The following is a 26,431-nucleotide window of genomic DNA, read 5'->3' as shown; positions in this document are numbered from 1 at the left end:
CATTGGCAGCCGACTTCCTCATCTGACCCTCATTCCAAACCCAGGAGGTTGGGTCTTCATATTTATCACCACTATTGAGATGAGGAAGCCCGGGTCCTGCTCCACCTAAAGCCACAGAGTTCACAGGGCAGTTAGCACTTGAATACGACACTTCCAATGCCAATCTCTTTCCACCTGGGCAGGTCCCAAGAACAAAAGTGAACTTTTAAAAGAAATTATTTTATTTATATATTTGAGAAAGAGAGAGAGATTGAGGGAGAACATGAGCTGGGGGGGGGGAGGGAGAAGCAGACACCTCACTGAGCAGAGAGCCCGACTCAATGATCGACCTCACGACTCCAGGATCATGACCCTAGCCAAAGGCAGACAACTAACCGACTGAACCACCCAGGTGCCTCCAATAGCGGACTATTAACAAGTGTCTACTGTGTGCAAGGTTTCTTAGCAGCAACCAGGGAGGTCTCTGAGCAGGAGGAGGAAACCGCCTTGGGGCCTTGAGGGCACAGCATGCTTGGTTCACTGCCTGAGGGCACCCCACTACCACCACCACCACCACAACCACCAAAGCTCCCCTCTTGGGAAACCTGCTGGGATCTCAGCCTTGAAGGGGCAGGAAGAGCTTCCAAGGAAGGTGCCCCGTCCTGCTTCTAAGTCACTCCACTAGCCTGCCTTTCCAGAGTGACAAGACCCTGCACGCCGAGAACCTATCATTTTGTCAGGGAAATGTGTGGCTCTGGGAGAAATGAGTGAAAAGGACAATATAACAAGACACACCCAGTCCCCTCCCCACCTCCCACTTTGGGTTGGGTACTGCAGTACCAAGGGCTTACTATGTGCTAGCACCCTTCCAGGCTCTGGGGCTTATTTAAGTCCTGTCCTCATGGGCCGTATCTTCTTTTTTTTTTTTTTTTTTTTTAGATTTTATTTATTTATTCATGAGAGACACAGAGAGAGAGACAAAGAGAGGCAGAGAGAGAAGCAGGTGCCATGCAGGGAGCCTGACGTGGGACTCGATCCCAGGTCTCCAGGAACCCTGGGCTGAAGGCGGTGCTAAACCGCTGAGCCACCAGGACTGCCCCTAGGCCGTATCTTCTGGTGTGACTCCTGATGTTGGGTTCTAGTGAAGCAGGCATGATTTTATTTACCTAACATCAAGGACACTCGGGTTCAGCAAAGGAAAGCCACTTGCCTAAGATCACACAGGGAGACAGCGGGAGAGGTAAGATTTGAACCTAGGTCTGCCTGAAAGAGGCACTTTTTAGGTGGCTGCCACAGCCTACAATAATTGCCCCTTGTCCAGGACTGGTCCCAGTATGTGAAGTGGGCTTCTGGAGGCCTGGTACACTTTTCTGGTGAATACTGTGCTCATCTCTTCCTCCTGGAGAGACAGCTCAACCTGTCTCCCAGCCTTGTAACCAAGTGTGGCCAATGTGAGCTGAAGGCATACAGGCCCCTTCCAGGTCTAACCTATACAAATCTCCATACTGTCTGTTTTATGTCAATCTCAGCCTATGGACAGTAATGCCAAAGGCTAGAAATGCCTGGGGCTTTCACCTGGGCCTCAGTGCTTGCCATAGACATCTCCCCTCTCCAAACCAATGTTACCACAGGACCAACCCTTGTGGTTCTTATGATGATTGCAAGATACCTTTCAGCAACAATCATCAGGAAACTGAAAAAATAAAGGCTTATTACCTACAAGACCTGAAAATCGCACAGCACACATGTGGCTACATAACGAGGTTGTGGGCAGTGGGGCTCGAGACCACACAAACCAGGAGTTCAGCTTTTATTGGGGTCAAGGGTTAGGCCTAGAAGTTCAGGCTCACTCTTTATTGGTGAATTTAAAACATAGGAGTGGGAATTTAAAACACAGGAAGAGAAAAGACCAGTGGCCCAAATGGCCAGTTATCGAAATCAACCAAGATTTCTAAATCAAAAGAGCCTCAATTGTGGGGGAGGTGGCCTGGCTCTGTGTGGCTGACAAATTTGTTTGCCTCTTTGAAATGAATGCTTCAGCAATCAAAGCTTAAGTCAGGCACTGCATTACAGAAAAAAAACAAAACAAAAAAACCCCTGCAAAACCTCAACTCTCAGGGCTCACAGGACACCATCTCACACCCAATAAAATGGCTACTATCAAAAACAAAATAAAATTAAGAAAACAAAAAAAACAAGTGTTGGCAAGGATGTGGAGAAATTGGAATCCTTTGCACTGTTGGTGGGAATGTAAAATGGTACAGCCGCTATGTAAAACAGTACGGCAGTTCCTCAAAAAATTAAAAATAGAATTACCATATGATCCAGCAATTCCACTTCTGGGTGCATGCCAAAAAAATTGAAAGCAGGGTTTCTGAGACACAGTTGTACACCCATGTTCATAGAAGCATCATTTGCGATAGCCAGAAGGTGGAGACAACCCAAGTGTCCATCAGTGAAGGGATGGTTTATACATACAATGGAATATTATTCAGCCTGAACAAGGAAAAAAGTTGTGATATATTTTACAACAGGGATGAACCCTGAAGATGTTATGCTAAGCAAAATAAGCCAGTCACAAAAGGATAAATACAATGTGATTCCACTTATATGAGGTATTCGAGTAGTCAAATTCAGAGACAGAAGGATGGTTGCCAGTGTCTTGCTGGGGGAGAATGAAGAATTAATGTTTTATGGGGACAGAGTTCACTTTAACAAGATGAAGAATTCTGGAGGTGGATGGTGGTGAGGGTTGCACAATGTGACTGTACTTAATGCCACCAAACCAACACACTTAAGAATTGTTATGATGGGGCGTCTGAGTGGCTCAGCCGGTTAAGTGTCTAACTCTTGATTTCGGCTCAGGTCATGATCTCAGAGTTCAAGCCCCACAATGGGCATGAGCCTGCTTAAGATCCTCTGTCTCTCCCTGTGCCCCTCCCTAAATCCCCCTCCTCTCCAAAAAGAAAAAAAATTGTTACAATGATGGGTGAAGGGCAGGGGGTGGCCCAGGTTTTCAGTTATGGAATGAATAAGTCACAGGGATGAAAGGCACAGCAGCAGGAATACAGTCATCGATATTGTAATAGCACTGTGTGTGGGGACAGATGGTATTGACGCTTGCAGTGAGCAAGGCACAATGGACAGAGCTGTCCCATCACTATGTTGTACACCCGAAACTAATACAATCCTGTGTCAACTCTACTCCAATTAAAAAAGAATTGTTATGATGGTAAGTTGGTATCCTCAGTATTTTGCCACAATTAGGAAAAAAAAAAAGCCCTCACATACAATCTTCTCTCTTCGCCCCATACAACACTCTAATGATGGCAAAGCCACAGGAAAAAAAAAAAAAAAAAAAGGAGCTGACCCCAAAGACCAGAAACATCTGCATTGAAATTGGCATGAACAAGAAATGAATGTTTTCATTCAGTCATTGATTAAAGAGGCTAGTTATGGCAACTGGCTTTACTTAAATATGGTGCCCCTGGCCCCTGGCCTGAGCTCACAGATCCCCAGATTAGACACCTGACTCAAGCTCGGTCAAACAAAAAATCTCTCTGGCAAACAATAAAAGAGAATCCCAGAGACCAAAAGTCATGAGGACTGAGCCCCTTGCATGGTCCTCACCAAGAGCCCCAAACTAGCTCCCTGGTCTTGGCTGCGCAAGCTCCTCTCTCAACCCTGTGAGGTACCTGTGCGGTGTGCCAGTAGATCCTGTTTCTACTTAAGTTATTAGCAGGCTTGATGGTGGAATAATAATTTGACATTGTATGTAGCCTGAATATTTTTCCTTTTCATGATTTCCTACCAGCCCTGCCACCCTCTTCCATTCAGGCAGTAGTCTCGACAAGAGATAGCCCAGTAGAAGGCAGTGAGCAAGCCGGTCAGATGCCTGGATTTTGAATTTCAAATCCAAGAAGAAACAGACTTAGAAGAATATGTGCAAAAACCAGGCTTCCCTGTCCCCAGATAACCAAATGAAGACTCCTCAGCCCAAGAGAGCAGTGGAAGTCAGGAAGGAGGGAAGGGGGGACAGTAGGGATGCTGGAGAGTCCTCAGGGAAGGTCCAGGTCCCTGCACTGGGCTGGTGGTGCTGACAAGAATCCCCGTGCAGGCCTGGAGAATCTGAAAGCAGAGGGGACATGTGCCCATCCTTCCTACTGGGTGGAGCTCAGAAAGCATGATGCTTTGCAGAAATGACTGCCTGGTGTCTTGTCAAGTGAACCTGTGTCTCTGAGGCTCTGTGTGTCCTTCTAAGCCCAAGAGAAGCATATGTTCCTGCCATACCCGAGAGAGGGCCAAACCAAGACAGAGGCAGAGGAGTACTGAATCCCAGCAGTCCGGCTTCTGAATCTATTATCTTAGCAATTATGCAACAGTCTCATAGAGAAAGTATGGGGAAAAGAACTTAAATATCTAGGGACAGAAATTCTTCTTGCAAAGACTCTTAGTTAATAGCACCAAAGCTAAGACCTAGACTCTCCCACGACTGGTAACACGGGCCTTCCTCCATGGCCCTGTCTCTTTTACATACTACATTTGGGGTCATCTGTGGGGTCCAGGCTCCATTTTGCAAGGAGAGTCTGGGCTCTGAAAGCCCCAAACTGGTGGTACCTCTTGGGTTCCAAGTCACCAAAGGGCTTGGCCTCCCAGGCAAAGTGAGGCTTTCTGCAGCTTGAAATTGAAAGTTCCCTCCAACATCATCATTCTCTGCTCCTCAGTTCCTGGTGGGATTGTGAGCAGACAATGGGGAACTGGCAGGCCTGGTAATTAGCGGTAATTGTTTATAATATCTGGGCGGCTGCCTGATTTCCCATCCCAGGGTGCCTTGCTGGCTGCCAAGGATCCAGGCAGACGCCCCAGAAACCCTGAACGGGGTTATCACATCCTCCATGGGGCTGGAGGAAGGAAGAAGAAAGTGGTAGTTCCTGCTGGCCTGAGGACTGACTGTATCAGAGATCCCACTCCACCTTGGGGATCCTCCCTGGAGTAGAACAAAAGGCAGGGGACACAAAGTCGAGCTGGTTCTAGTCCTGGTCACCTGCTTGCTGTATGATCTCTGACATGCTGCTGCTGTCTCTGCACTTAAATTTTCTCATTTGCACACAAGAGCACACTTACCTACCTCTTGGACAATGTGCAGCCATGCCATTGACAGGTACCTGTGCTGTACCAGTTTTAAAATTTTCAAAAATCTCTGCTTATAGGGTCCATTTGCAAAGGGGTGGGAAAGAGCCTGCTGAATTAAATACCATACACATGCTACTACTTAGACCATGCCTTGTATGCAGCAGAAACTCAATAAATGTTCACTGCTAAACCCTTCAGGTGGTCCCAAACTGGGAAAATACAGTGGCTGAGTCTGGACTTTGGCCTAAGACAGACTTTGGATTCCAGTGCTGTGCAACCTGGGGTAAGTTTTGTAACTTCTCTGAGCTGCTGTTTTCTGGTGTATGAAATGGGGATAAAGCGTAGTAAGATAATGCAGGCAGGGTGCTCAGCACTGCACCCAGCACACATTATATGCTGGATGAATCAGTGCTGGCCCCTGCTGTCTGGCCTGGAAGAGCCTCTTCTCCCTCTTCATGGCACTTCTGACTCCAGACCTATTGGAAGTACAGCATCTGGATCCCTGAACCAAGCCCACGCCATGGGGGAGAGGGCTGGGGAGGAGGCTGGGGAGCAGATGGGGGGCAGGCTGCAGCAGCTGGTTCCTCCTGGGGACACATGCCAGCCATGCAGGTAGAGCCAAGGCTGAAATGGGATTACAACCTGTGTGCCGCTGGCCTTTTATTTTGTGTTAATGGTGAAATAAGATTTCCTGCATTTCAAATCTTGTTAGTTTTGTTTGTGGAGCTGAAACCCATTTGTCTTTTATCATTAACCTTTGAGCTCGGTTTGGCCTGTGGCTTTTCTGCGCTTTTGACCATTAAAGAAGTAACTGGGTTACTTAGGGATGGCCTCTTCTCTTTTTTTCAGATGGATCACCTGTCTCAACCGCATCTGAAATTAAAAGGCTGCACAGCCCTCATGGTGATTATGGGTTATGTGGCTCTGAAAGGTTTTGGTATTTTATGGGTTCTCTGTTCTCCCATTCACTGTCGCCCCCATGTTTCCACCCATCCATCTGCCGTCCCACAGACCTGCGGAGCCTCCACTACAGTCACTTCTGCTATGATGCAAAATAGAGATTCCTAAAAATCACTCTGTGGTGCAAAATCCTTCCATAATAAATCACAGAGCTTCTGGGTTAGGGGCACGACGTTCAAACACTATGTCAGTATCTATCTCTCTCTCTTTCTCTCTTTCTCTCTCTCTCTCTCTCTCTCTCACACACACACACACACACACACACACACAAGACAGGAATATAGTAAAAATGGTAGCACAGTCTTTATACACATTAAATGGTTAAGAAATGCATACATACTACAATAAATACGGTACTTTACCTAGGAGACAACTAAAAGTTTGCTTGTGGAAATAAGTGTCGGGAGGGTTGCAGCTCATGAGCTGCTGCAGAGTGGTGGAGGAGGGCTGTCTGAGAAGGGATAGAGAGCTGACCAGACCCAGTGCTGATGGTGCTGAAGGGACACGGTACAGGAACTGCGGGAGTAGGAAGCGGCTGGAGGGGTGAGTTGTGTTTGGCATATTCCCATGTGGGTGCAGTTTTCTGCGTTCCCCTAGTGTTTCTCATGAATGAAACAAACCCAAGCAAAGGCAAAATCTGTATTGTGCTCAAATTCTTCCCTAATACTTTAACTGTGTTGGGATAAATTCACATTTTCAAAACAAGTGGTGTTGCAGAATTGACTATACGCCAGGAGATGCAGAATCCACCATCCCAACTCGGGCTTCTCAAGCGCCAAGACATTTCCAAACCTGCCCCCAAGCACACAGAGTGTGGCTCACAGGCATGAAGCCAGAGAGTTGATTTACTTTTTCATTTATCAAATAAATAACAGAAGGGGAAACCAAGGCATAGAAATGGTACATAACCCAAGCAGGATCCCTCTGCTAGAATGTGGCAGTCTGGCTCCAGGGTGTATCTGCTTAACCACCCTGGTCTGCTGAGTCTCCATGCCCTGGGGAAACCTTCCCCTCATCCACAGCAGAGCACTGGGGTTTGCAGTCAGTGCTCTGGGTGGACTTGAATTTGAATTTGAATTGTGGATTTGAATCCTGACCAACCCCCCAACACCCCCAACTTGCTAGCTGCAGAGACACATGCCTCACCTCTCAGAGTCTGGGTTTCCGTTTTGGTGAGGCAGGAATAAACGACTGTATACCCCTCAGTGCTGTTGTAAGTACTAAATGAGATGAACTTCTTAGAACTGAATCTGGCACAGTCAAATGTTCCATAAATACTAGTGCTTATAAAACGGAACAAAACAAATCCCCCTGTCTCCTAGCCCACAGCCACATCCAGTCCTGGTTTGTCCTTCAGGCAAGGACCATAATATAGCAGGGGTGGGCAAGAGAAAAGGGCTTCCAACCACCCACCAGGCGTCTGGGGCCTTTGGTGACTAGGGAAACAGCCTTGGCAAAGATGTGAGCCCAGGTGCCATGGCCACACACCAGCTTTCCAGGGCTTGTGGGCACAGTGACCTAGATGCCCAGGGAGCTCATGTTGGTGATCCAGACACATCAGGACAATGAGAGCCCAGGGAGCTGATGCTGGTGATCCAGACACATCAGGGACAATGAGGGAAGGAGCAGGAGGGGCTCTGAGAGCCAGCTTCAAGAGCTCCTGGGACTTTGAGAGGGTGCTGGGGACCCGATTCTATGTGATGGAGGTGGAGGAAGTTCGAGAAGGAATGGAATGTGGGTGTGCTTCTGCTCATTGCACCAACCCACGATCCATCAAAATTCGCAAAACATCACCTGTAGGCCAGGTCTTATGCTGGACAGGCACTGAACTCAGGGTCTAGGGGGACAGACGGACATACACATGACAATTACAAGACAGCAGAGGGCGCTGCAGTGGGAAGCAGCTGTGGAAGCCTCCAATACCGCCAGAGGAAGGGCAGACCTTGCCATTCTATCTCCTCTGCCCACACCCAGGGCAGACATTGCTAATCAACCTCGACACTCCTGCCAAGGCTGGACTAAACTCCAGAATCCTTCTCAACATGGCATTCCAGGGAGCCACTATCAATTAACTGGAGTTGGCACAGGAGATGAAGCGTATGTGCCAGTTCTGAGCTGAGATCTGGAGGAGGAATGAGTCAGAGGCTGGAGAGGGAGTAGAGGTGGGAAAGGCAGTGCCAGGTAGAGGAAGCGAAGACCCGGAGACAGAGGGAAGCATAAGAGGTTCGGGACGCTGGAGCAGGGGACACATGGCCGGGGCTTGGGAGAGGATGGCAGGGATCAGCGGAAGTAAATGCCAAGTGACGGACTATGGAGTTTAGACCAAAAGGAAGACTTGCAGACTTGCATGCAACCCAGCAAGAGTGATGAGTGGCTTCACCAGGGGGGTGGGAGGGAAAGAAATGGATGAGTCAAAGATAGGAATAAAATGGAAGAGCCCAATGAGGGGCTGGATATGGAAATGGAGAGGGGAAGCCGCCTGGGAGAACCCCAGGTTCTGGTTTGGGCAGCCAGGAGACAGTGAGCTGTGTGCTCAGCAGGCTTTGCTTGTCCCCACACCCCTCTACTCCCCAACCCTCACACCAGCGCTCCTAGACCTCTCACTGCCAGTTCCTGTGTTCCTCTGGCCTCACTCACTCACTGTGCTTGCTGCAGGGAGGAGAAGAAAGTTAATGCAAAGCAGCCACCAACCAGTAAGAGACAGAGAGTCAAGTATGAATAATCCAGCTCCCCCTACTTCAGGGGGGACAGCTCCCAGAGTCCTCATCAGGATCAGTCAAGCTCCTGCCTACAGTGGCAGCTAGCTTCTTAAAGCACATGTTCCTGGATGCCTGCTCTGGTCTGCTTCTCTCCCATCCTCCTTCACCACGGTTTTCTGGAATCATCTCCCAAGTGAATGACTTGTACTCAAATCCACTTCTCAGGTCTTGTTCTGAGGAACCCAGACTAAAGCAGTCACCAGCGAGTATCTCAGGATCCAAGGGGTGTCTGGGGAGGCACTATTCTCATGGTCTTTCTCAGGGAGCTTGACCCTCTGCCCCTTTCCATAGGAGAGATGGGCCTGCTGGAGGGGAGGTGGGGAGTTTGGCTCTGCCAAACCCACAGCTGTTCCCTTCCATCCTTAACACAGAGAACTCCAATTTTCAACCAGGCAGAAAGGGGCTCAGGGGAGGAGAGCCCTTTCCTGGCCACAGGAGATATACCAGGATCAGTCTGAGATGCTGAGATCTAGGGAAGGAAAAGATGAAGGGGCTCACTGAGCCACCAAACAACCCTGGAAGCATCCACCTCCAGATCTCTTGATGGATCCAACCATTAAATGAGGGAAAGAGTCAAGTGTAAAAAGGTTAAGGGTGGACTCCAAGGCCCAGATCTGAAGCCTGGCATTTGAAGCCACTAACTGGCTGAATGACCTTGGGCAAGTTAATTAACTTTTTTTTTTTTTAATTAACCTCTTTTAGCTTCTGTTTCCTGGTCCGTAAAATGGGGACATGAACAGCCTCAGCGTCATCAGGTTGTTGTGAGGATTAAATAGGCTAATATATGTAAAAGTACTTCACAGAGTGCCCACACGTGCTCTGTAAGGATTAGCTCTAGAATGTTATTACCACTAAGCCAGAGCTTCTCAACCTTAACATGCACATGAACCACCTGGAGATCTTGTAAATCTTCAGCTTCAGATTCAGTGGGTCTGAGGTAGAGCCTGAGATGATGCATTTCTAACAGGCTCCCAGGGGATGCTGCTGCTGCTGCACTGTGGGCCACACTCTAAACAGCGAGGGCTGACATCACTGTTGGCTGATATCACGAACCCTAGAACCCAAGGATCTTCAGTGACAGAATGGCCCCACCCCTACGTACCCCTTCCCCAGCCCAGAGACCTGGTTAGGATGCAGCGTTTTCAAAGTCCTCTATGCCTGTCCTGTGCAGCTCTCACCTCACTGATAGTTGCTTGGTCAGTGCAAGGCAGGGTCTCCCAGGTGCCCAGCCCAATTGTCTAGCACACTGTGGGTACTCGATCATGTCTGCTGAAATAAAAAAGCCCTGTGCCCACTCGCAGGAAGACACATGCTTAATGATCCAGGGCACGGACAGGCAGATCCAGCAGTGCCAGGGGCTGCAGGCTCGCGGGGGCTGCTCGAGCACACTGGCTCCTCGTAAGCCTCAGCTGGGCTGGCAGGATCCCAAGGGGAGGACAGTCACACCCCCTCCTATTTCAGAGCCTGGCATCTGGGTCCCACCAGTACCCAAAATACCTCCAGAACAAGGAGGAGGCCGACCACAACTCCATGTCCCCTCTGTCCTTTCTATGCCCCTTCCTTGCCCAGGTGTTAGGTGGGGTGATAGAACCTGGCTGGGCTTCACCAAGACTCAGAACCTCTCCAGAGGGCAAGACTCTCCCCTCTGCTGGAACCAGCACCCTCCAACCCACCTGATCCTTCCTCGATTGGGCTCAAGAGATCTCCATACCAAACCTTTTGATAATCATAAATGTCACAGCCAACATCAATCCCATGCTTGCTCTGTGCTAAGTACTCTACAGACACGACTGCAGCTGGGGTGGCTCCTTGTATCCATTAAGATGCAAGTGGCTACGAGAAGCGAAATACCCAACTAACAGGGGCTGAATCAACAACAAATAACAATAAATACGGCCAATAATAATAGAATAATAGTGCATGCTATGTGCCAGTCACTATTCTAAGCGCTTGTACATATTTTAATTCATGTAACTTTAAGAGTAGTCTGTAAGTACTATTCTTGTCCCCTTTCCAGAGATGAAGAAACTGGGTTCACAGAGGTAAAGTAACTTCCCCAAAGTCATACAGCTACTAAGAAGCAGAAATGAGCCACAAACCACGCTTGTCTGACTCCAGAGTCCTTGTTTGGAATCTCTCTAACATAATCAGATTCTCTGGTCTCTCAAAGCACATCATAGCAAACGACAAGAGCCACCTCCCAAGCACCTGTCATGTGCAGGCATCAGCTCATTTCTCCTTCATCACACCCTCCTATGCTGCTCTCTCTCCTTGGACAAGTCACGTGGCTTCTCTGAGCCTTCTGTAAACTGGGACTCTGGGTTTGACTCCCTGCTCTTGCTCACTGCACCACACTGCCCTCCCCCTGAGCTGCCTGCGAGACCAAGAGACAAGATGTTTACCAGCCTCCCAAAGCTTGAGAGGCCAAGAGATGTGCCCAAGGCCACCTGGGGGTCAGTGCTCAAGCCTCCAGGCCCTCTGGAACTCGGCAGAGACCCACTGCTACCCTGATGCCTAGAATATCTTCCTCCAAGTGTTGCTGCCTTGCCAAGTTTCTCAGGTTAAAGAAAACACTTGTTCCCTTCCTCCTCCTCCTCTTCCTCTCCCTTCTGCCTATCCTCCTCCTCTTCTCGCCCTCCGGAAAGCCTCCCTAGGAGGTGGGTGGAATGGCAGCCTCTGCCAAGGCAAGGCCATTCACAGAGGCCGGAGATGCCCAGTTTAGGAGGGGCTGGGGGTGGGAAGGCTTCCAGCCAGCAGGAACCCCCAGCCAGGAGGTAGCGCCAGAAACGGGCGAAGAGAAGGTGGTAGCCAAGCCCCAGCCCTGCCCCACAGTGGCCTGGCTGGTGTCTGCCCTTGGACAAGCCACTGAGCCAGCGCTGTCCAATGGAACTGTCTGCGAGGGCAGAGATGGTCTGTCTCTGCACTCTCCCAAACAGTTGCCACTGGACACATGTTGCTGAGCACTTGAAATATGGCCAGCATGATAGAAAAACAGAGTATTTCATTTTATTCCATTTAAATTAACCTACATTTAAATAGCCACATGCCTAGTGTCCACTGTACTGGATAGCACAGCTTTAACCTCCCCAAGCTCCAGTGTCCTCATGAGGGTGATGAGAATCCCCTGGCTGAGGATGGCTAAGACAAGGGAACAAAATGTTGCCATGGAATGAGCCCCCACCGAGAGTCAGGATTTCTGAGTTCCAGACCTGTTAATGTGCTGTGTGATCCAGGACCAGCTCCTCAACCTCTCTGAGCTCCCTGGGTCATCTGTACAATAAGAAAATCACTTGGGAGCAAAGTTTCTTTGCTAGGGATCCATGGATGGGCTCTAGGGGAATCCAGGAACCCTCTACAATTATGAAAAGAGTATGTACAACTATGTGTGTGTGTGAGAATGAGTGACTGTGTGTGTGTGTGTGTGTGTGTGTGTGTGTGTGTTAGGGATGTATGCACATGTATTTTTTAGGGGAAGGCAGGCCCAAAACTTGCCCAAAGTTCTCAAAGAGGTCTATAATTCAGCAAAGACGAGAACCCCCAGCCTAGAGTAGTCTATCCTCAGGGAGCCTTTAGAAAATGGAGTTCCTGAGCTCCACTCCCCGAGACTCTGATTCAGGGCACAGAGCCCTGCAATCTGTATTGGGATCAAGTGCCCGGTGATTCTGATGTACTGTCAGGGGAGAGAGTACACTGGTGAGGAGGCCATCATACCTAATAGTTTATGGCTTGACATACATAAGACTCTTTATCAAGCAGTAATATATATTTTTAAAAACCAATCATGATTTAAGAAATTAAGAAAGTAAACAGTAACACCGTGATAAAGCCTCTTTCAACCCCCTTCTTTATTTTGCAGCACTGACATACGACACTCATGTGCCAACACTGTCCTATGCTCTAAATATTAACCCATCCAACTCCTCTGAGGTTGCTATTATCACTCAGTTTTACAGAAGGCACGTGCCCGGGATCACTGAGCCACCCTCTCCACCACACCCTTGGAGCTTCCTTGCTTTATCACCTCCCTTCTGAACTACCAGGAGCGCAGAGCCAATGCCCCACCAACCCCAGGCTGAGCCAGGGCTCCTGGAGGGTGTTGCCCTGCCCCTCCTGCCCTACACCACAGGGCCTGCAAAGCCAGGAGGGCTGGCAGTGGGCGGGGCCCCACACTCACTTGCCCTCGGAGCCGTAGCTATTCATGCTGTCCTCAATGGACTCGTGGCTGGCCTGGCGCAGCGTCCGGCTGGGCATCTCCACCGCCAGGCCGGTCTCCGTGCTCCTCTGGATGGCCCCCTTCAGCCTCCGGCTGTCCCCTTCTGGGCAGAGAGGCCAAGAGAGATGGGGAGAAAGAGATACAGGGTGGGAAGGGACAAAGAGACAAGTCATCTGGTTAGTGTTATGGTGGCTGGTGATTGCCCAGTGTCAGCCCCCAACTCCAGGCCTCCAAACTCATCCTTCCACCTGCCTCACCAATACCCCACTCCCTGGGGCAGCCCTGCCTTTCATACCCACCCAACAGGCAGTACCCCATGAGTCCTGCTAACTGTTGGATTCATTTCCAAGTACTTTCTCTCCCCCTTGAACTCATCTTTCCCTTGAAACTTTCTACAGATCATTTCTCCTCCTCTCCAGCTACTATTCATTGAGCACTTACTATGTGTCATTCTCTGTTGTGTGCTCTGCATGAATTTGGACCAGATTTTCTCAGCAGCACTGTCAATTTAGATGGGATCTTGCTGAGTTGTCAGGGGTGTCCTGTGCATTGCAGGAGGTATATCAGTATCCCTGGTCTCTACCTACTAGATGCTGGTAGCACCTTCCAGTCCAGTGTGGCAACCAAAAACATCTCCAGACATTGCCAAATATCCCCTAGTGGGGAACAAAAGTCACCCCTAATTGGGGACTGCCGATTTAGACTACTGGCTCTGAAACCAGACTGTTTGGTTTGAACCAGGTTCAAATCTGGATTTCTCTCTCCGTGGCTATGAGACTTTGGGCAAATTGCTCAGCCTCTTTGTGCCTCCATTTCCTCAATGGTAAAATGGGAGAACAACAGGCTTGTAATGTATGGTCCTCTGCCCTTGCTAGGGCACTCTGAAACACCCTCTCCTCCACCAGTAGCTCACTCCTTTGCTTTCACTCCGTGACCAAACATCATCTTATTCAAGACCTTCCTTGACCACTCCCTGCCCCTACCACACCCCACCCCTCTCTGTCCCATCACCCTGCTTTGGCTTTCTTCCCAGCACCATCCCAGACATGTTGTTCATTGTTGGTTTCTTGGCCAGCTTCCTCCCCATGGAAGACGAACTCTATCAGTGCATGGTACTTTTGCTTTGCTGCCAGCTGAATCCCCAGGGCTGAGAGGAGGGTCCAGCCACAGTAGTTGCTCAATTAATAACTGATGGATGAACGGATGTCTGCCTTGAGAGTCATCTTAACCCTCAACCACCCATGGTAGATAGGTCTGCTCTTCCACTTTAGCATCAAGGACATAGAGACACAGAGATTAAGTCAGTTGTCCACACCACTAAAGCCAAGAAGCGAGGGGGAATGACGGCACCAGGAATTGATCACAGCTCGGTGATCAGGGTAAGCTTTTCATTGCCTGCCACCCTGTAGGGACTGTGGGTTTGCTAGAGGTGGGGGGTAAATCTTCAGGGAAATCTTCTCCATGTCTCTAGACAGGCTGAGATGAGCTCATATACCTCAGGGGCTTCCTCAGTGCTTGCTGACCAACTCCCTGGAGCAAAGCAGTGCCACCCAAATCCTACCATCCTTCTTTGGCAAAAGGTAGGGGAACCTGGGTCTGTGTGCCGGGAGACAGAGTAAGACCAGGATGCCTCCACTGGCCTCCTCCTGGCTTCCCTCCTCCTTCCCTCTCTGACTTTAAAAGGCATGCACACACACACACACACACACACACACACACAAAGAGACACTGTGTGTTTCTCAGTATGCCTACGTTTGTCTCCCACATGTATCTGCATTATTCAGGCACACTGATGTCCACCATAAAAAAACACACAGTAACATATAAACACAGGATTATACATGCAATGACACAGAATGCCTTAATGCATGTCTGAGTGTTTATATTTATGCATTTCTATGAGTCTCCAAATACCTATCATTCTGTGTTTCTGAGGCTAAATGGGTATGTGCCGGTCATACACACAGACCATATTCATAAGAAGTATACGCCAACCCACTCAAGAAATCACACAGAGAAACTGACACTGTGCATTTCTCCATGTGTGTGTCACCTGGGTGTTTCTGAACACACAGGGGAACACATGTGTCCCTGTCTGTGCTTCCTTTCATTCCACAATTTGTTCTTTCCCTAGGCTGTATGTGCAACACACCCAACCATTTCTATGTTTTTCTGTGTATGGCAGGTGCTCAGACAGAGTAAGATTCAGAAATACACACATGCTCACTCAGAAGCACAGACTCACAAGCACAGTGAGATATCCCCCAACTCACACATACACACACACACTGTGCACATATATGCCCAAGATATAAACCCACAGCCTGGCGCCCTTCAGGCAGGCTGCAGACACCTGCCTGGGCTTTCTACCTCCCCACCGAGCCCTGTTCTAGAGGCTCACACTTGTTTGTCCCCACCCACCAAGGTCTGACACATTTCTCCTGAAAGAGAGAGAATCAAAGTATGACACAACTCAGTCCCCACAGGGGCTAAGGAAGAGGTTTGGAAAAGTGTGCTTCACATCTGTCTGGCATTCTGCAGCACCAAAGCAGTTCACATCCAAGTGCCCTATATGGGCTTCAGATCAGGCTGGCTCTGCAATCAGCTGGGACAGGCACAGAGTTTAATCTCTGCAACAACTAGCTGCCTTGGGCAAGGCAGGTAGCACCTACCCCATGGAGTTGCTGGACATTGGCCACAGAGCCTGGCACATAGCAGGTGCCAAACAGAAGTAGCCACAATGACTGCAGAGTAAGACCTCTCAACACTTCCCAAATTTCCTCACACCAACTATCTTGCATTTCCCCCAGCATGCCACCTTCCCCACCATGGGAGTCCCCAATCTGGTACCCAACCACATCAACAAGGTCCACCACCTAAACTCAGCCAACCGATCCCCCACTGGCCATCTCTTACCGACTCAGTCAAGGTCCCCAAAGTGACTGTGCCAATGCTTTCACATTCCTCACTCCATCACCCCAACCAATGACCTTTCTCCCACTTGGCTGAAAGATGTGTTTCTTTGACTTGCTCTTTCTTCCAAATTACACCTTCCTCAGATCTTTCAACATGCCCCTCAACCCTCCCCTCCTCTCTGGAAGGAAGGGGTAACCCTTCTCCTGGCCAAGGCTGATCCACCACCTGTTCTCCTCATCCCACCTCCTCCTACCCTCACCAGGAACTCCTCCTATCATTTGTCCTCTCTGGGTCTTGAATCTGCCACCTCTCCATTTTCTGGTTCTTTCTACTCCTCCTGCAAGTCCGCTCACGGCTTTGCTTCTTCTACCACCCCCTTCAACCAACAAACTTCTTCAGGGAACAGAGACAACCACACACTCATTTCTTGCACTGTGCCTTCCATTCCATTCACACAGCTTACCAAACCAGTCTCCCAGGACTGCTCGTGACCAAGCACAAGGGTCTTGTCTCAGTCCCCAGCTCCTGAAATATGGCGCTTCCACTCACTCAATGAACATTTGCTGAGTTCCTTATTGTTCAGTGGGAAGCCTTCGTGGAGCTGTGGAATGTGGTTTCCACTGATAAAGCACAGGTGGACGGAAGACAGAGAGGAACTTCAGCCTCTGCTTTGGGTCCATTGGGTCCCAGACACAGACCCCCTTGACCCGCTGTAGCAGACAATGCAGACACTCCACCCATCTCTCACAGATCTCCCCTCTTCCTGCTCCCGTGAGGCCCCTCCACACTGGCTTCTGACAGGCACCACCTGCCAACTTTTCATTTGTTTCTCAGGCTTCCTTTGGGCTATTAAGCCTATGATGCCCCCACATGGGCAGAGGCATAAGTGCCTGTGAGTTTATGACCCGTGGTCCCCTTAATCAAAGCCTAAATGGAACCCGAGAAGGAACCTTCAATCAGGTCCTTTGCCTCAGGACAGAACAACTCTGAGGCATGACACCGGTCCAGAGGAACCCCGTGGAACTGGCTGAAGCTGTGCTCTGTGGGATGTGCCTGACCCCAGATTCCTGCGTGCTTCCTGCTTCCCCCTCTCTCCTGTGGGGGTGCTTCCATCACCTGCACGTGAATCTCATCTTGGGGTACTTGTTGGAGAAATCTAACTTAAGACACCTGTCTTGACTGGCACTTTAAGGAAGTCAAAGTTCAAAATATTTGCAAGGAGGGCTCCAGCATCACAAAGGGAACACCATTCCCTTCATGAATGTGGTGCTAGAAAGAGCTGCTGCATAATGAATTCAGACATGGGGAAGGGCATGCTTTCCAAAGGGATGGTTAAGGGGAGCAAAGGAGAAGCTACGCTGTCCACCATTATCACAATGCCCCACTGGACAGGCTTGGAGTTTAAGTCCTACAAGCTTTGGGCACCAAATGCAGCTGGCTACTGTAATGTACAAATAAGTGGGAGTTTGGATGACCCACTTTTGGCCACCCACTCTCACTTGCTGCACCCAAAACTTGACCTGAGCAGCTTGAATTTTCTCCCGCAGGGTCCTAAGTCCCTCTTCTCCCACACAGAGAGTGCACAGAGTAGAGGAGGTGGCATGGAATATGCAGCTGGAGTCCTGCCAGGAGACAGCAACAATAATTTTGGTACCGACACCACTGTGTGCCAAACACTGCGCCTGATGCTGGAGATAGAAGAGTATGGGAGTGGCATGGTCCCTGCCTCCACGGAGCACACAGTTCAGAGGGGGAGGTTGACACTGAACAGATGATCACATTGATTAATCACAAGTGTATTAAGTGCTTTGATGACCAAGTACAAGATGTAATGACAGTACCCATTGCGGGGCCAGTGGGAGGGAGACTAACGTAGGCTGCTGATTACTTCATCCTTTGAACAACAGTCACTTCAGATCTCTCTTTTGGCTTCCGTGACAGTAAATTTTATGAATTTCCTCCAGTCCCTCTGACCATTGCCTCCATCCCTATACATAAGGCCCTTACCATTCAGTCCACCCATCAACATGGAGCAAATGAATCCCACCCACAACCTGGAGCCCTTAACTCTGGCCAGAGCAATACCTCCAACTGCATTCTGAGCATCACTACCTAGGTGATGAGCAGAATCCTTGAATGCAATCTGGCCAAAACTAAACCCATCCCTGGTCCTACTCCCCCCAGTCAACTTAGCCATGCAGACTCAGAACCCCCTCAGGACCTCTCTGACTTTCCCCTGTCTCATCAAATGGCGGGTTTTTTAAAAATAATTTACTTATTTATTTTAGAGAGAAGGGGAACATGAGTGGGGGAGGAAGGGGCAGGGGGAGAGGGAGAAGCAGATTCCCCACTGAGCAGGGTGCCAGAAGTGGGGATCAATCCCAGGACCTCAGGATCACGACCTGAACCAAAGGCAGATGCTTAACCAACTGAGTCACCTAGGTGCCCCCAAATTGCAGGTCTTATAAGGTCTTCGCCTGTCATAGCTTTTATCACTCCCCTTTCTTGTCCACTTACATAGCCAACTGCCCTGATTACCTCAAGTCTAAACTATACCAACAGCCTCCTAACTGGTCTCCCTGCCTCCAACCCACCCACCCAACAAGTCATTAACAGATTAACTATCTTAAATTACCACTTCAGACAAAAATATTCCACTCCTACTAATTTATTCTACACAAATAGTCACAAAAGTACACAAAGACATGCATGAAGAGGTTTCCCATGTATCATTTACATCAATGAAATGCTGGAATTAACTATCCATCAAAGGGGACCAGTTTACTAAATGACACAACCCCACAATAAAATACTGTGCAACAGTTAAAAAGAATCATCTAGGGGAGCTTGGCTGGTTCAGTCAGTAAAGCATGCAGCTCTTGATCTCAGGGTTGTGAGTTCAAGCCCTACACTGGGTGTAGAGCTTAAAAATAAAACTTTTTTTAAAAAAAAGAATCATCTAGATCTACATATACAATGACACAGAAAGATTGCCTCGACATATTGTTAAAAGTACGTTGCAGGACACTATGTAAATCATAATACCATTTTTGTAAAGCTATAGATAGCTTATATATATTTGGGAGGAAATCTGGGAGGATATGAACCAAACTTAATGGGTAAGGACTGTAGGGAGAAGGACTGTCAGAAGAGGGGTATGAAGGATGTGTTTCTGTGACTTTAAAATCTAAATACTGTAAGATCTAGACAGAAAAGTGCATGAACCCAAAGTGTACAGCTTGATGAATTTTCAGAAAGCAAACATACCTATATAACCAGCACCCAGATGAAGAAACAGAGCATTGTCAGGACCCCCAGAGCTCACTGTGCTGTCTTCCGGTCTCTCACTCCCCAAGGGTAGCCACTACCCTGATCTCTAATACCAGATATTAGTTTTGCCTGTTTCTGAACTTTATAAACAGAATGGCCTTTCTGGGGTGGGTGGGGGGCAGCTGGTTTCTTCTGCTCACTGTTATGTTGATTCTCTTGGATCCACTCTTGTTGTGTATAGTTGTAGACTGCTTATCATTACTGCTACATAGTATTCCACTGTATGAATATACTACGATCTATTTGTCCATTGCACTGCTTAGTTTTGTTTTGTTTTTCCAGTATGGGGCTATTAGGAATAATGTTGCTGTGATTACTTTGGTGCTTGGCCTTTACGGAAGATTCCCACACGTGTCTCAGAAATACACCTAGGAACAACTTCTGGGTTATAGAGCAAGTATTTGTTCAACTGCCAAATGACCTGCCAAAGTAGTTGTAGCAATTTACACTCCAACCAGCACATTGGGAATGTTTTATTTCTCTTTTGTATGCTTCTATGACTTTTGAATTTTTAATACTTAAGTGTATGAATTTTATAATGTAAATGAAGGTGAAATATAAATTTATAAATAAATCACTCCAATCATGCCATGATCTTATTTAAAGCTTTAGAATGGCAGAATGGCTCCCTGTTGTCTGCCAAATTAGGTTCAATCTTTGCATCCAGGCAGGCAAGACTCCATTATGTTATTCTCAACCCGACTGCTACGGGTCTCCCCCACAGTCTCCACACTCCAGCCCAGCTGGGCACCTCACTCTAGGTACATCCTCAGTAACTACTCACCTTGGTTTTCTCTCCTTTACTTCCTTTCCTTTTTCACCTTCTATATCAAAATTCTAACCATCCTCCAGAGCTAAGCTTTAAATAACACCTATAATTTATTCAGCTCTCACCAAACTCTTAGGGCTGTTCTGAAGATTAACTATAACAATAAGGTAATATAATGATACAAACACTTAATCTCCAGGATGTCCTAGGTAGGTGGTGGCATACAGCAAGTACTTGATAAAGATGGCTTTCATTAATATTATTACCACTGGGTCAGATGTCATGCCTAGTGTTCTAAGTTGGCATCATATCATTTAATTGCCACAATAAACTGCGAGCTACAGAGTTACTGCCCCATTTTACAGAAGGAAATAAGAATTAGGAAGGTTAAAGAACTTTCCCAAGGACACACACCTACTAATGGCAGAGCCAGAATTCAAATCCAGGTCTTTCTGACTCCAATAACCATGTTTTTAATAAACCACTAAACTGAACTCATGAAGCTCTACCACAGAACTCAAATGCCATCTCTTCCACAAAGACTTCCCCGATCAGGCTCCCTGAGTCCCAGGGCCACTTCATCTTCACCTCTCCTGGGTATCTACTCCACTGCACCTCAAAACACAGTCCTCAGTCAACCTAGTTGGTACCTGTGTCTACAATGTAAGCTTGTTCTTCCCCTACACCCCTTCAGCACCTAGGACAGCACCAAACACTGCCCATCTCCATGAGGAGTAATTAATTGACTTGGCTTTATATTTAGGACGTGCCCCCAAGAAAAAGGCAAATTCTCCAATAAAAAAAAAAACAGGTAAGTTTCAGTCAGTTGTTTATACCTGAATGTGAGTGTGTTTAATGTACCTTCTCCCAAAAGCAAGTATTCCTAAGGAACAGCATAAAAAAATGATCATAATGATCAATTATTAGGGTAGATAGCATTATTCTTAGCCCTTACCCTGTGCCAGGCACTAGAGATATAATTTAACCATAACTCTGAGAGTCAAGTGTCATTATCCTAATTTTACAAAAAGGAACCAGGCTCAGAATAGTTCAGCAACTCATCCAAGGTTATACCACACAAGACAGAGCTAGGTTTTAAATCTGTGTGAAACAGATCCTATACTCTTTAACCATTAGCAATTCCAAGAATGTGGTGATGGGAAGCAGAGGAAGGAGAAAATACAACTATTCTCCACTTTGACATTTTATTGAAGATGGGTCTTTACAGCTTTGTTTTCCAGATGAGGAGCCCAAAGCTGAGAGAGGTTTATGTGACCTACTCCAGGTCCCCAGGCTCTAAAACCCCTCACTGCATTGCTAACCAGAGTAATCTTGTCTCTGTGAATGGCCCACTACAGGTCCATATCACAGTTTGTGAAGTCCCCTGGACATAAGAGCTCTGGGTCAGTCTGTTATTTTAAATCAGGATCAGAGAAATATCATGGCTGCTGGGACGCACTGCTTCCCCTGCCCACTAGCACTGTCCTTCTTATTCCCCTGAGATAAATACCCTGGAAGCAGCTGCTCTTCTTCCTCCACAGTCAACCTCTTCCTGGCCTAGCTATTCCAAGTGACTTCAGCCTCATACATCTCCCTTGCCCACGCCTTAAAACTCATCTGAAAATCAAGGCTGAGATGACATGCAGGCATTCAGACCTCCTTAGCCCTGATGCTGCCTCTGGCTGTGTCTCCAAAAACAGGCCAAGGAAGCATATACCCTAATTGAGGGCCCTTTACCTTCCACTCTTCTCTCTAGAGCTGTCAAAATCTGCCTTCCATTCAAATCAGAGAAGATTCCATTTGGAGGGAACTTAGAGGTCATCCAGACTAATGCCTTCCTATGTAGAGGGGCAACTGAAGTATACAGAGGGTCGTGAGTTGATGACTATGTTAAAATTAGAATTCAGGTCTCTTCATTGCCAACTTCTCAGGCCCTTTCCACCATAAACAGACAGCCATTTGCCATGGTTTCTGGAAGCAGCACAGCCTAGTTACTAAAACCATGGACAATGTCACCTGATAGCCGGAGTTGTAGAGCTGCCCCCAGTCATTTTATTAGTAATGTTATCTTGGGCAAGTCATTTAACCTCTGTATCTTGGTTTCCTCCTCTTCAGGGAAATGGACAAAGTAACAGAAAATAATGGAGAAAATAAGTACCTCATAACATTTTTATGAGAATTAAATGAGTTAATATTTGGTAATAAAAAAACACTTATAACAGGGTCTGGCACATAACTTCTTTTTATTAAATGACATATAAGTATTTGTTAATTAAGCAAACTGTGTCTCCATACCTCCTTCTAGGGACTCAAATTAGAGGCTTCTGAACACCCACCCAGAGGCCAGTGCTGGTTTGACAGTTTGGAATATATCGAGAACTTAGTTAAAACCCAGATTTGTCTGTCCCCTCTCCTGGGAATTCTGGTTCAGCAGGACTAGGGTGGGGTCTGTGAATCTGTCATTTTAGAAGATCCCCAGGTGCCTCGAATGCTTGGTCAGGTGGTCAGCCTCTACTCCAATTTGTGTCCCAGCGCCAGAGCATTCTGTCTGCCCATTCCCCACGTTGCGGCCTGCATGAACTTTCTAAAACACAATCCTGAATATGTCATCTCTTTGATTAAAAACCTCCAATCATATACCTCAGTGCTTGCAGAATAAATTCCAAAGACCTTAACACACATTGCCTTTCAGATCTAGTCCCAATCTACATTCTCAGCCTATTTTTTCCCTCTCTCCAATATGCTCTCCATTCCATTCACACTGAATAATTCAGGTAATTCCAAACATCCCATGTGACCAACTACCCTAAAATGCCTTGCCAATCATCCTGCATATAAAATTCTTACCCTCCCCTTTTCTTCTGGAGAAAGATGCTTCTAAAAAACAACTGTTTGGGGCACCTGGGTGGTGCAGTCACTTAAGCGTCTGACTCTTGGTTTCAACTCAGGTTATGATCTTGGGGTCGTGAGGTCAAGTCCCCCATTGAGCTCTGTGCTCAGCACAGAGTCTGCTTAAGACTCTCTCTCCCTCTCCTTCTGCCCCTCTTCTAAAATAAATATTTTTTTAAGAAACCTCTTTGTTGAAGTATTTTATACACACACAGAGAGAAAAGTATACAATTACATGATGTAAGTGTATAACTTGATAAATATCACAAAGTGCATTCATCTATGGAACCAGCAACCGGGTCAAGAAACAGAACATTACCAATGCCCCAGAAGTTATTTCTCCAAGAGTAGCATCATCCTGACTTCTAACACCACAGGTTGGTTTTACCTCTTTTGTATTTTTATATACACAGAATCATCTACTATATGTTCTCCAGTGTCACTTTTTTTAATTCAACATTATGTTTGCAAGTTTCACTCACATTGATTGTTTTAATGCACTTCATTCTTTCTCATAACTTTATTGTCTTACATATCAACACTCTATTGCTGATGAACATTTGGGTAGTTTCTAGCTTGCAGATATTACAAAAAGCTCTCCGAAAGCCATTCTCATATGTGCCTTTTGTTGACAATTTGTGTAGTTTTTTTCTAGGCACAAACCTGGGAGTGAAATTGCTGGGTCATTACAGACATACATTTTAAATGCTTTTTAAATGGATTAAGTATGATGTGGACTACAAAGGTTAAAACATTATCCTTCAGCAGGAAGCAACGTTCTGAAGAAATGAGGCTCAGAACTAAAATATTTTGGGAAGAAGGATGGTGGGAAAACTGCTGATGAACTGTCTATCTGGCTCACATTTATATTCCCCAAATGTAATATTTGTTAAGTAAATGTATAAAGGGCAGACAGCACCCAAGACAGAAGAGGAAGGGGTGAAAAAGGCCTGGAACTCAGTAAGCATTCAATAAATGCTGGCTATTAAAATTAACCTCTTCAAGGGTCATTGGCCAATGGCTCACTGATACCATCTTTCATATACTGTCATCATTTCACTGATTCTAGGACACACATTTTTTTAAAGGTTTTATTTAGGGATGCCTGGGTGGCTCAGTGGTTGATCGTCTGCCTTTGGCTCAGGACATGATCCTGGAGTTCCAGGATCGAGTCCCACATCAGGCTCCCTGCATTGAGCCTGTTTCTCCTCCCTCTGCCTGTGTCTCTGCCTCTCTCTCATGATATTTATTCATGATATTTATTCATGAGAGAAAGGCAGAGACACAGGCAGAGGGAGAAGCAGTCTCCCCATTGAGAGCTTGATGTGAGACTCGATCCCAGGACCTGAGTCCAAGGCAGATGCCCAACCACTGAGCTACCCAGGTGCCCCTAAGACACACTTTTCAACACCTTTGAAATTAAGGTGTGAATGACAACCAATGGCAAGTCAGTCGAAGTCTGATGGTATATAAAATAAAATTGTGGTTAGGAATTGAAGACTTCTTAGACCTATTACTGAACAGGACCCGAAGAACGGTGCTGGGAACTGTCCGTGGTGCTGACCCAAGTGCAGAGGCTTTGGCTTGCCTGGGGCAGAGGTGGCAGCTCACAGGGAGGGGAGACCTCAGAACAACCCCATCCCTGTCTGTTTTTAAGCCACAATTTCTTTCCACTAGCTTAATGGTATCTCAAATCCCCCCCTTCCACATAAAGACTTCCCACTTACTGAGTTCCCAGAGCTCAACCTACGTTACCTTATTTAATCCTTAACTGCTACTGTCTCGATTTTCAGAAATGAAAGTTGACTCCAGAAGTTAATGAACCTGACCAAGACGGCAAAGCTGTTAAGTGGGAGAATGATCTTGGTTCAGTGCAGACGAGAGTGTAATCTGTTCTTTAGGCTGCTTTACACTGGGGGGATGAGAGGACAGAGCTGTGTGTGAATTCCTCAGAACTTTTTCCAAGAGGATTTGAAGGGGGGAGAGGGAGAGGTCATAAAGATGCAGAATGAAATTGGTGGGAGCAAGGAAAGCAAAGGGCATGTAGTAAGAATCTGAGAACACTAGACAGGGAGAGTCTAAAGATTTTGAGAGAATTAACTGGGTAAAATATACGAATGTGCTTCATAACTCTAAAGAGTTCTGCCCCTGGAAGGAAATACTATTCTCATTTGTCCAGTGAAATATGCATTTACTGAGCTCATTTCCTATCCCATGCTTTTCCTGGCCTTGGAGATTAGAAGACGACTTGTCCTTAAGGAGCTTACAGTTGGTGGAGGCTGAGGGGAGAGATAACAGATAAGTAACTGCCATTCACTCAACAAACTCTTACCAAGTGCCTATTCAGTGCCAGGGTCTGTGCTGGAGATTCATAACACAGCTGAATTAAACACAGACATTGTTGAAACTCCCAGTCTATGGGGAGACAGACAACTAAATGGGCAATTATAACACAAGCTGTTATAATTACAACATACAATAGTTCAAGGACTGAGATATACACATAGTACTATGGGAACTGAGGAGTAATTAATTCAGCAGTGGAAGTAGAGGCAGTGCTTGAGTTGTAAGAAGAACTATTTCAATACTGAATTACATGTGGTTGCAAATAAAATCACAGCAAGATTTTATTGTAGATGCAAGTACTACCTTCTAGGAGTTTATAACCGACTATATGCAAACCAAAATAACCAAAATGCAAACTGAGGATGAGAAACTCTGAATGCAGAGTAAATGTCTTTGGGGCAGGAAGGGATCCTATACTTATCAGGGATAGTCAGGGGAAAGTCATTCACTCTACTCCTGCCACAGTTGGAGAACTTTCTAGAGAAGAGGCATTTCAGCAATCATTGGAGGGAAGACAATTTACAGTCTTCACAAGTGGCTGCCTTTCCCCAGGAAGCCATTCTCAATAGCCCTGGGGACAAGCTGAGCAAGCTCTGGAAGAAGCTGGGTTGTGGGCAAAAAGATAGAGTCTACAGTCCCATCTGGCACTAGGAACTCTCAAATTCACAGCATTCATGGCTTCCAGAATCTGCCCAAACCTATACTACAAGTCTGACATCATGAACATACCAGGTGTTCTGTCCACACTGGATTACTCATTGTTAATCAAATATAGCCCACATACTTCCATCTTCTTAAGAGCACAGGCTTGGGAACCAGAATAACTGGTTTTAGGACTTACAGCATCCTTCTGCCACTTTCTGAATAAACTAAAGAAAGTTACTAAACCTCTCTGAGCATCAGTCCCCTCATAAAATGGAAATAATAGAACCCATTTCTCATTCTTGTAATATTGATCTGCTCTCACTCGATTATGCTACAGTAACAAATGATCCCCAAATCTCAGTGGCTCATAGATTAAAGGTTTAGTGTTTGCTCACATGAAACATCCCTTCTGAGTTAGCTGTGGCTCTATCCCATGAATGCTTCTACAATCCGGATGAAGGAACAAGCCCTATCCGAGACATGATAATCTCA

The 26,431-nt window shown here is 47.0% G+C and overlaps 1 protein-coding gene across 2 annotated transcripts in view; it reads right to left on the bottom strand.

Moving 5' to 3' along the window:
- The window catches only part of RIMS4 (regulating synaptic membrane exocytosis 4), a 62,746-nt gene that overhangs the window by 9,058 nt on the left and 27,257 nt on the right, over nucleotides 1–26,431 (bottom strand). Inside the window, exon 2 of one of the 2 annotated variants that reach the window (XM_055306554.1) lies at nucleotides 13,006–13,147. In XM_055306554.1, coding sequence (XP_055162529.1) covers nucleotides 13,006–13,147 — 142 coding nt within the window. The remainder of the gene's footprint in view (nucleotides 1–13,005; nucleotides 13,148–26,431) is intronic. The other variant, XM_055306564.1, reaches the window with a different exon arrangement.

The sequence above is a fragment of the Nyctereutes procyonoides genome, unplaced genomic scaffold (assembly GCF_905146905.1).
Source record: "Nyctereutes procyonoides isolate TBG_1078 unplaced genomic scaffold, NYPRO_anot_genome, whole genome shotgun sequence".
Classification (NCBI taxonomy): Eukaryota; Metazoa; Chordata; class Mammalia; order Carnivora; family Canidae; genus Nyctereutes; species Nyctereutes procyonoides.
The sequence above is the reverse complement of the archived record's forward strand: the minus strand, read 5'-3'. Positions and strand labels throughout refer to the sequence as shown.